The 11531-nt window shown below is 37.5% G+C and overlaps 2 protein-coding genes across 7 annotated transcripts in view; both read left to right on the plus strand.

Moving 5' to 3' along the window:
* Positions 1-395: 395 nt before the first annotated feature.
* Positions 396-7822, plus strand: LOC145488919 (galactokinase-like). The gene is made up of 6 exons (XM_081467773.1): positions 396-720; positions 1866-2311; positions 3469-3650; positions 4300-4450; positions 5156-5318; positions 6432-7822. Exons 1-6 carry the CDS (start codon positions 565-567, stop codon positions 6501-6503), a joined length of 1170 nt encoding a protein of 389 aa, XP_081323899.1. The 5' UTR covers positions 396-564; the 3' UTR covers positions 6504-7822.
* A 1544-nt stretch (positions 7823-9366) lies between these two features.
* LOC145489482 (uncharacterized) overlaps positions 9367-11531 on the plus strand; it is a 13225-nt gene continuing 11060 nt past the window's right edge. For 4 of the 6 annotated variants that reach the window (XR_014049597.1, XR_014049599.1, XR_014049598.1 and 1 more), the window contains exon 1: positions 9367-10420. Coding sequence is in view for 1 of the 6 variants with exons in the window: in XM_081468464.1 (XP_081324590.1) it covers positions 10397-10420 (24 nt within the window). In the remaining 5 variants the exon portion in view is untranslated. Of the gene's footprint in view, positions 10421-11089 lie in introns of those variants that run through there. The other 2 variants (XM_081468465.1, XM_081468466.1) reach the window with 2 other exon arrangements.

Below are 11531 nucleotides of genomic sequence, written 5' to 3' on the forward strand. Positions count from 1 at the left end.
CTAGGCTTATCCCACAGAACGTACTCAAAACAACAAATCCTGAAAATTTTAGCTCAATTGAATAAATCCTTCTCAAGATATCTTTTCTAGAAGGCGAAAATAACTCGTTTTGAGAAAACGAGCTTTAAACTTACAGTAACAGTACTTGTCAAAATAAAACTTCAATAACTTAAGATTCGAGTTTCGTAAAAAAAAAAATTCGAATTTCTTTCAGAATTTTAGGTTAAGTCCCGCCTTAAGGAGCGCTTACTTGAGAGGAGGCGCTAATTCGAGGATTTTTGCCTACTCCCTCCGTGCATACTGGCAACCAAAGGTAATGATCATCTTGGCAAAAAAAAAAAATGAAAGAAAGAAAAAAAGAAGAAGAAGAAGAGGAAGAAGAAAAGAAAAAAAGCCTGAAAATTTCTGTTTAAAGTTAAATGTAACACAATCGCAATCAAGAAACAATAATTTTCGGCACGTTCTGTGTTCGGGGAGCATGGGATGTTGCCATGTCTGCCACGTACCTCCGCGTCCCCTCACATGCAAGTCGTATGACTGGAGCCTGAGAACGAATACACCAAAATGGCGGCCAAGAAGGTAGATGTTGTTGTTCAGGAAGCTAAGACTTCTTTTGAAGAAAAGTTTAAGGCTAGTCCCTCGCTCGCAGTTTGTGCACCAGGGAGAGTAAATCTTATTGGGGAACATACAGATTACAACGATGGCTTTGTTTTTCCCATGGTAAGGAGGTGAATGATTTATTCTGTGTGCGACGTGACAGTCCTAATTATGAATTTAATTTAGCCTTATTATAAAGCTTCTATAATTCTATAAATCAACCAATAAGGTGTTTGTTTTCTTCAGACCAGAGGGTTATTTATCTTCGGAATCTAGCAAAGCATGACAGAATAGTTATATCGCTAGCTTGATGGGAAAAAAATTGATGCAATTTTAGCTAGCTAGTAAGTCAAGTTTTCTAGGTGATGTGATGGGGGACGTTGTGGGGGGAATATTTTAAGTGGTAATCAATGGGAAGGGAACATCAGAGCAGGTTTATTTACCTTTTCAATGTAGTAAAACATGATAAAATAGTTCTATAGCTTGTGAAAAATTTCATGTATCAGTTGTGACATCAAGTTTGTTTAGGGTGATGGGATGGGGTGTGTTATTACAGTCTGAACAGGGCAATGTTTAATTTAATAATCAATTGGAGAAGACAATCAAAAAAGGTTTATTTACCATCAGAAATCTAGCAAAACATGCTAGAATAGTTTTATAGCTTGTGAAAATATTCCATTTATTATTTATCAGATGACTTCAAGTTTATTTAGGGCAATGGGGTGGGGTGCTTTATTCAACAAGGGCACTGTTTTTAGTCCTAATCAATGGAAAGGCAACATCAAAACAAGAGTGTACATTTGCAATAACTTCAAGGGACTTGTCTCTGCCACCTGTCCCCTTGTTTAGACTCTTCAAGGGACTTATCACAGGGACTTAATAGGGACTTGTCCTTTCATGTTTCACAAACCATCAAGAATGAAGAAATAATAATTTCAGAGTAATGTACAGTAATTATTGAAGTGGTAAATTATTCATGTGTTACCTTATTCATGATATGATAAATAATCCAAATGATGCATAAAGCAAAACTTTTAATTAAGGCACTTAGGGGTTTCATTAGAATGTTTTAAGCCAGAAGATAACTGTTTTTCACAGCCTCTATATGATGAAACCAGGCAGACAAGGTCATTGTCACAGCTGGTCAATTTGCCTGGTGCCAAGCCCTTATTGAAACCCTCAGACCCTCCAAAACATGCAGTGGTCACTGGACTGAAAATGTGGTTTGGAGTTCTGATTATCAATTTACTGGTTTCTTTTTGATATAGGCCTTAGAGTTGGTGACTGTAATAGTTGGAAGAAAGAAAGACGGTAATATCTGTCAGTTAGGTACCAGTGCTAAAGGTGCCGATGAGCCAAAGATGATAACGTTCCCTGTCCCAACACAAGATAGTCCCTTGGTACCTGGGAAGCCGTCATGGGCAAATTATGTCAAAGGTGTTATTGCTAATTTTCCAGAGCGAATTCCAGCTTTTGATGCCATGATTGCGAGTTCTGTTCCTCTTGGGGGAGGACTATCTAGCTCTGCTTCCCTTGAAGTTGCCACATATACATTCCTAGAGCAGCTAAGTGGGAAAGAAGAAAAAGATTTAAAAGCAAAGGCTCTGGCGTGTCAGAAAGCTGAGCATGATTTTGCTAATATGCCATGCGGAATTATGGACCAATTTATCTCTGTTATGGGCAAGAAAGGCAGTGCTTTACTGCTTGATTGCAGGTATGGATTATTTTACTTCTAATCTTTACTTGGCATTCTGGTCAAAAGTTTTAAATGAGTTGTTTTAACTTATACTGTATATGTGTTGTGCTTCAATTATTATTACCTTTGGTAAAATTTGTTATTTTCCTTTGTTTCAAATAGTTACTACGATTATCAGTTGAGTAAGGCGGGACGAAAGTTTGGTCACCAAGTTTTAACGTGAAATCGTGTTGTTGTCACGGGCAACTTACCTCGTTTCCGTTGGTAACAATATCAACAGCCGTTGGTCGCCTGTCGCGTCGCCTACAATTTCGCGCGCTTTGCTGTCAATTGACGTCAAAGGCCGACAAGTTGCCAATGGATACGGAGCCAGTTGCTCGTGACAACAACACGATTTTTACGTTAAAACTTGGTGACCAAACTTTCGTCCGCCTTACTCAACTGATAATCGTAGTAGAATATGTGATGCACCAGAACAAAGGAAAATGTTAAATTGTATCAAGGGTGAAATTGAACCACAACATATATAATAGTGTATAATTCAGGGACCAGCTAAAGCATATAATAATTATTATTCAGTTGTTGAGGTATTGACAAACTCTGAATAAATCATTGGCCTATTATATTAGCAAGCATTGTCAATGGCTTTTTCATGCACCATTACCTAATAATGTTAAACTGAAACTTCCCAACCTTAGTGTCATCTAAAGTGTTCCCTTGTACATTTCATAACTTGGATTTGTAGACTTTTCCCCAGGCAGATAGCTTTTCTTGTAGTCTTACATGTGTGCTTGGACCCATGCATGTATTATTTATACTAACCCCATACCAAGGAAAATAGTTAACTTTTTGGTGTGGAGGGGGTTTTCCAAAAATTAAGCCATTGAAACAGTATGAGTTTTTCTTAAAATTCACCTAAGCAGGAAAATATGAAGCTTAACTGGAATTTCCAGAAGACTGAATTGGTGACTTGAACTTTCAGTCAGATTATGTTATTCTAGAAAACACTGAGCTTTAACCCTCCTCCCCTTCAGCCTTGAGTGTATGCATGGTTTTCATACGTCATAATTGAAAAACTGTTCAAGATTTATTTCTAGTGGAACGTTTCTGATCAGCTCTTTTGACTGAAATGATCATTATAATCATTATAATGAACTACAACATATTCCTGTCAGGTCTATGGAGGCCAAACTTGTACCAATGACAAACCCTGATTTAGTTGTTTTGGTAACCAACTCTAATGTGCGGCATGAGCTGACAGGAAGTGAGTATCCAACAAGAAGAAAACAATGTGAATCAGCAGCAGCGGCATTAGGAAAACCAAGTCTACGAGAAGCTACTATGGCTGAACTGGAAGGTAAATAATTTTTATGTTAAAAGATTGTTTTAAAATTTTTCCTTCTCAATATTCTACATGACCCCAACTATGGCCTGGCATCACTGTTGCTTTTCAATACCTTCAGATGAGGCTTTTTTAGTGATGGGGATTATTTCAAATCATTAACTGATTAGCTTTCTGCTTACACTGTACAAGTGCTCATAAAATGGATGTATTAAGAGACCATTGAATGCTTCCTAATTTATTTCCGTTTAATATCACACATTGACAGAAATTTTGTAACTGAAACAAGACGTAGTTACTGTAGTATTTTCAATGGATGTAACTCTATGAACACAAAGCAGAGTATTCAGTCAACGTGGAGGAACAAGATAAAGTATGCTAGCTGCCATACAAATGATGTTCAGCTTGGATTGACCGTGTTATGGGACACGTTATTGCACACCTTGGCTCCTCACTCTCCAATGTTCACTAAATCAGTGAAACATTGGGCATGCTGAGAATCAATAAGATTTGAGTGTTTTATATTTATGAACATAAGTCAATATTACTGAGGGATCTCCAAGTCATATCTTTACCAGTGTTTTTTTCTTTTTAGTTTGAAATTTAAAGCAACTGAGAATTTTTTTACAAAATGTAATGGCTCTATTCTTGTAATACTTCAAAGCCAACAAAGGTAAGCTGGAAGATGTTGTGTTCCGACGGGCACGGCATGTGATTGGAGAAATACAGAGGACTACTGAAGCAGCAGTGGCAATTGAAAAAGAAGACTATGAGAAATTTGGAAAGCTGATGGTGGAAAGCCATAATTCCCTACGGTGATGAAACAAAAATCTTCTTATCTTGAGCTTAAACTTTAATTTTATTTTGTTTTCTTACACATAGTTACAATTTGCTTGCCCCCACAACTAGTTCCAGAACTAATTGAGGCAGAGGCTTCTTTTCATAAATTTCCATCTTATCATCAATGTGATGAGTTATCATCTTATCTTGAATTTTCATATCATCAATGTGCACTTTTGAAATGAATTTTACTGTTATGTGATGTGCAAATTACAGAATAACAAAACAGAGTACCAGTTTCAAATAAAACTTGAATTCCAGCTTACCCTTCAGACAAGCAGCTATCAAATTTTGCCTACCCTGGGCAAGTCTTAGTATATTTTTATTACAATTTAGTTGGCAGATGACTTGCCTGGGCCCTTGCCCATCAAGCCAGTGAGAATGAAAAGTAACTTGCCTGACAGGAAAATCTACTCGTCTGGGAGAGCCAGATCTGATCCTTTTTTTGACCCCAAGTACTCCAGTACTGCAGGTTCTTGCGAAGGAAATTATGAAGAGCAATTCAAGCTTTGGTGATGATTTGAAGCAATTTGGCTTTCCACGACATTAGTTCAAAATAATATCAAGTTAAAAATAGTGTTATTAATAAGCTACCACTTCACCCAGGTCAAATTATATCATTCAAGTCTAACAGCACAATTGATTTATGCTCAAAGTACTACTAATGTCTTTGATTGCAGAGATGATTATGAGGTCAGCTGTGAAGAACTTGATTTACTGGTCAAACTTGCTCTAGAAGTTGATGGAGTATATGGTTCCCGTATGACGGGTGGCGGCTTTGGTGGGTGTACTGTTACTCTGGTGAAAAAGTCCTCCGTTGACAGTCTTATTAAACACATCCAGGTAGGTATTCCTGTGGTAACAGTGCAATCCCAGAGTTTTGAGTGTGGCTAGAAGCTATCAGTACTATCATCATTTTATTTATTTATCTATTGATTGATTGATTGATTGATTTTATTGTTTCCATCCATTTGTAAGGCTCATTTGAAAACTAAAGTTGAATTTGTGCAATAGAACACTTTATTATTTTTTTTTTATATTTTTAATATCAGTGGGAGCCAAGACTAAGTATTTTGTGGCAGTAGATAGAAAAATTGGTTTTATAAAAGAGCTCTTGGGAGTTCATTCTGCACAAAAAAAAGAGAGAATCCCTGCTACAGTAAGGATGTAGATTTTGTAACAAGACGCCATGGGCAAGAGAACTTTTGGTTCATTTCTTGATCAATAGCAGCAAATTGTTTATGTGAGAAATGAAACAGTCGCCATAGGGGTTGGTCATCTTTGAAGGTTGGGTGGCCCTTTGGGGCAGGTCAAATTTTTTTTCTGTTGGGATATGGTTTGGATATACAGTATGCTTGACTCACTCATCAGGGACAAGTTGCAGCACACAGAGCAATTGTGCAGTATTAGTATTATTTAAACGTTCAATCGGTAAAAGATGGCCTTGGGGAGTAGGTAAACCTACTTGGACAACTCTTCTCCAACTCTTCTTGCTGTTTATTAAGGTTGGCTACCAGTATTAATGTTCTCAAAGCAAACATATGTAAGATGAACCTGTAAACTCTACTGGATGAGGGATGCTGAAGCTACAATCTATGCAATAACTAATAGACCTTTCCCGCATTCCAACAAACAATAGCACCAAGTCGAGGTCAGGGTGGACAAAAATACAGCAAATGTATGAAAATGTCCACCGCAACCTCGCTCTGGTGCTATTGTTTGCACGCACTGAAGTGGAATGCCGGGAAGGTCTATTGATTAGGTTTTTTGTAAATGCTTGTAAATAGACAAATTTTTAAATTATTCTTAGGCTTTGTAATTTCTTTTTAGGTAATTGTCCTCTATTAGTAGAGGGTTATCCCTCGGCTAAAACAATTAAGTTGATAAAGTTATTTTTTTAATTTACTTTATTTTTATTTGTTTGTTTCTTTGTTTGTTTGTTTGTTTGTTTGTTAGGAGGGGTATGGTAACAAGGCTACATGTGTGGTTACCAGTCCAGCTGACGGTGCCAGGGCTCTGAGCCTTTAATGTATTAATTTATTGTATTATGAAGCTCAAGAATTCAATTCAGTGTTTCAAATTTGTACTCAAATAATGTATACATAATATATGTAGAATTGATCGGTGGTAGAAAGGGGCAACTAATATTTTTTGATAGTCAATAGGTTTGTTTGTTTCAATCAAGAGGAATTTGCCAGAAGAATTCGGCTTTAGCATTTTCTATTACTACTTGTAGAGTGGTTTTCAGTTAAATGATGTAACAACAAAACCTAAGTAATCTCTCTGTCCAATCACAAAGGACACGGACAATCCAGTGAACCAATCAAAACTTGAAGTGAATACAGGTAGTCGACAGAAGCGCGGTTTTACTTCTGATTGGATGGGAAAGTGGTGCGAGATTTTTAACCAATCACAAAGAGCACACAGGGGGTAGTAGTGCAAAACCAAAGCAGATGCGAATTATTTTCGACGCTCAAGTGAAAGCCGTGCTAATATCTACTAGTTAGGCAACGCTTTTGAGTGGTATACCATGGAATATTCCACGAGTCACTTGTATTTTCTTAGTTTACACACGACCCATTTTTGAACAGCTAGATCGATACTTGAATCCGTATTGCATCGAAGGACATCTGGAAACTAAATCAATCGTCCAACCCCTCCCCTCCGGAATTTTCCGGGTCTTTGACCCCCCTCCCCTCCGGAATTTTCAATTCCCTCTATGGTGGGGGTATGGATATTTTCTAGAACCACACGTTACAAATTTAAATGTAGATAGTAGGGATAATAGGGACATTTCCTCGGAACGTTTCCGGAAAATCCGAAAATTGTTGTATTTCCGAAATGCAAACCATTCAACCAAAAGTTCTCGAAATTCCTGGAAGAAAATCAAATGTAATGAAAATCCCCGGTTAGAGATTTCGGAAAATTTCGGTATACCTCGCAAGGCCGTCTTTACCTCTTTCCCGGAAATTGTGGAAAATGCTGTTCCATTCGTTACTGGAAATTTCCGGAAATTCAAACCGGAATTTTTTGTCAAACGGAAAGCGCCCATGGTGTACCACAAGATAGCGTTCCATAACTATTTTGTACCATACCATGGAAATTGCAGTGGCCAATACAATCAATGCGACATACGCGCAGCGCACTATGGGAAGGTTAGGTGTAAAACCCCGTCAAGTGTACAACGGCTTTCTCGAATTCTGATTGGCTGTTTCTTTTATGTGGCAGGGTATAAATAGAACAACTCAGTTGAAATGGACAGGTAATATTCTTAGGTAGTCAAACTGCTTTTTGTTTCACTGGAAGTGAAATACAGCATTCAATTTTGTTCTTAGCAAAGTTCCTTATGTTTGTGCGTCTTTGATTTAATCTTCTTAAACTCATTAATAATTCATCAAGTTAAAACAAAGAAAATCACAACCGTGAAGGAGCTTTGGATACCCGGTCTTAATTAGCATAGATTTTGAAGGTTTTACATCTTCGTTTACTCCTTAGTTTTTGTTTCGATTGAGAAGATATATCAAACACTCGAGACTGTGTTTCATCGGCTATCCAAACACCTCGAATTTCGTCAAAAATACTCCGCTGCACGTCGTATTTTTAACTCTCTTCTCGGTATTTGGATATCCCGATTAAACACTGTTTCTCTTGTTTGATGTATTAACAGAAACATATGAAAATGATGACATTCGAACCTCCACTAACGGCCACCTCTTTATAACGGCCACTTTTTTCCGTCCCTGGGGACAGTCCATATATTCATTCTTATTTTAACCTCTCCACAACGGCAACGGCCGCTAAAACTCGTCCAAACTGCCAAAATAACCCTCCGTCAACAGCCAGTTCAAGTAATGAACGACCGACGGACGGACGGACGGACGGACGGACGGACGGACGGACGAACGAACGAACGAACGAACGATCGATCGATCGATCTATCTATGAAAAAACATTTTTTGTAAAAGGTTACAAAATTGGATCCGAACCGCGCGTCGCTTGTCTCTGTTTCTTTTAAGGTGGTATGATACCCTCAAATGGACCAAAAAGTTTGTTTAAATATGGTGAAGAAAGATCAATTGTGCTCTATTGCACTCAAGAAGAGAAATTAAATTTCTAGAGTTTTACGCAAAATGGTTGCTATGGAAACCAGCCACAGCCTTTTGAAGTAGTGTTTTATAGTTTTATAGTATTGACACTTCTTCTTCCTGGGCGACTCACCTCCTTCAATTCTGAAGATTCTAGTGAGCGTATAAATAAAAAAACTACAAATTAAAATAAGGCTATAATGCTATAATAAAAACTGCTCTTTTACAAAACAGGATTTGACTGTCAAATAAGCATATCATGTAGGTTTCTGTTTTGTTCTGTGCAATGAACCTAAGTTTTGACAGTTAACTCTTATTTTCAGTGCTTTTTACAGCTTTATTTGGAAATAACCTTATTTTTTACCACACCCAGTGGACAAATCATCTCATGTCACGTGACAGACCTTAAAATGTTACGATTTTTTGGTTTATGACATCACGTCACTTGGTCTTTGATCAGCCCAAGTTTCGGCAATTCTACTTAAAAACCTTGCAAAGTAGAAATGTTGGCGCGAAGTCAGTCCGTACAAAAGTAAACTTTTGAGAAAAATGCACTTTAAGTTTCTTACACGAAGTATTAAGCATTTAACGAGCCAGAAATAGTGGGGGGGGGGGGGTGCAGATTGGATCTCGGGGGATGGGGTGCAATGGTTGTTCCATTTTGTAGAAAGGGAAATGAATGAGCCTGTGATGGTAATTTGAGACAAAGCTTTTCACAAATAATTATACCAATCGAGTTGTGCATGTCTTAAAAGTTTTTTTCTAAATAGTTTCGTTCATATAAATTAAAAATAATCTATATTCTTGGTCGCGTTCTTATAGTAAACAGTCGTTGCTATGGCCGTTACCACGTGAAAAAACTTACACCACTGTGTACTTTCCTTAAATTTCACACTCATCTGGAAGGAAATTCGGCAAGATCGTTTCAAAATGTTTTTGACAAGTCCTCAAGGGTCTTAAGTCTTGTAGTTCCAAGAAATTGAATTTTTCATGAACATCGCCATATTTTAGGGTACCATACCCCCTTAAGTTTCTTTTTTATTGATACATTTTGGTTCATATTCGCTGAAATAAACATTTTTGAAAACAAAATGTTTTACCCCCGAAGAAAAAGGTAACACATTATACCCCGAACTCCCCATAACGGCCACCTCTAGCTGCTACGACTACTTTACTGCACGACTGTTTTCTTTTTTTTTTTTTACTCTTCCCCGCATTGCCCAGCCACTTAGCACGACTAGCCATGCTAATCTCGTACCTCGAGTCTTCGTCCCTTACTGCATTTCCTATTTCTGAGTGGCTGTGCCCTCTCTATGGTGTCTGGCTGCAAATGTTAAATATGGAATCTTTTTTGTTGTTGTTTTTTCGTAAGTGATTCTAAACAGTACAAAATAAAAGTTGCTGCTGTTGTGATGGGGATTTGAGGTAGGAGTAACGCGCAAATGATTCCAAAGTTTTAAGTTTCGTTCCGTTTTTGGCGGGTACAGAGCAGTATACCTCTGGAGAAACCCAGACATTGCGAAGAAAATGTTTGGGAAAATTTTCCAAGCCGTTTGATTAATTCAACGAACAATTTCAGGACGACGGTTTGTTATTTGTCGTTTATCCCGTTCAGTATATACTTTATATCGGCCATGAGAATAGCCCCCAGGTCCCCCGGAGGCTCTAGCAACTTCGCACACGTGCCTGAACAACGTAAGGAGTCAGAGAAATGGCCATGCAGAGTGTCTGCTTTTCGACTTCAAATAACCCGTGTTGGCGAAGAAATTGTCAGTGGTATCAACGCTAAAGAGCTTGCATTGGGGACCGAAAACTGTAGAAACATTTGGTGAACTGATGCAGAGCTCTTTGAATTTCAAGGTGATTGTTACTACCTCCATATTAAACTTTACTTCATATATGTAAGCTTAAGTTTAAACGTACAGTTATTAAAAACAAAATAAACGAAACTAGTCTATTAGGTATAAAAACCCACTTTGCTGTGATAACCCACTTTGCTGTGATAAATAATTCGAAGTTACAAGCTATCGTGTACAAGGGACAAGATTTTGTAGCGGAGCTCCGGAAGCCCGAAGGGTCCACAAGCGGAGCACCATAACTATAGAAACAGAACCACATGCATGCAGAAAAACAAAAACCCATGCAACTCTTTTTTCATGGTTAACATGGCTAACAGCATGGATCGTGGGCAAACGCGCCCAACGACCACGCCACGCAACATCAAAGAAAAAAATACATTTAAATATCCACAATATCGAATGCAAAAGCTATATTAAGTATCTAGGTATATACCTTGATAAGCATCTACAGTGGGAACCCCAAATTCAACATGTAAATAATAAATTAGCAAAGAATGTAGGTATAATTAATAAGCTAAGACACTATTTTGATTTTCATATGCTCAAACAATTATATTATACCCTTATTTATCCATACTTAAGCTATGTCTTGCCAACTGGGGTGCTGCTTACAAAACTGGATTAAATCTGCACCAAGCAGAATAAATGTATACGAAGTATGTTCTTTCTCATGGCAGAGAACATGTTGACCCATATTATAATCTTCTTGGAATTTTGAAATTTGAAAATATTTACAGACTAAAAGTATCACTTTTTGCACATTAACTTAAGAATGATAAAAGTAACACCCTAGCTGTACTGCTGAATATTCTCACACCTGCATCAGAGACTCATTCATATAGTACCAGGTATGCTGCAAATCAAAAATTCTTTAAGCCATCAGTATGTACTAATTATGGTCTATCTACATTTAAATTCTCCGCAATAAAAATCTGGGAATCTGTCCCACCAGAACTTAAACGTTTTCCATACATGCTCTTTAAAAAGTATAAAAGATTCTTACTGACCACTCAAAACTGACCATAGTTTAACTTTAAGATACTACTGTACAATATTCAGGACATTGTTTTTCCTTTATTTTAGCTTGCATTTATGTATGTCTTTCTTCTTTT

Source organism: Orbicella franksi, chromosome 6 (assembly GCF_964199315.1).
Source record: "Orbicella franksi chromosome 6, jaOrbFran1.1, whole genome shotgun sequence".
NCBI lineage: Eukaryota > Metazoa > Cnidaria > Anthozoa > Scleractinia > Merulinidae > Orbicella > Orbicella franksi.

Excerpts from the sequence above, each read along its gene's own strand:
- LOC145488919 (XM_081467773.1), top strand. The coding sequence starts at position 565 with ATGGCGGCCAAGAAGGTAGATGTTGTTGTTCAGGAAGCTAAGACTTCT. Across the intron at positions 721-1,865 it reads ATGGCTTTGTTTTTCCCATG|GCCTTAGAGTTGGTGACTGT; the intron begins GTAAGGAGGTGA and ends TTTTTGATATAG. Across the intron at positions 3,651-4,299 it reads TACTATGGCTGAACTGGAAG|CCAACAAAGGTAAGCTGGAA; the intron begins GTAAATAATTTT and ends AATACTTCAAAG.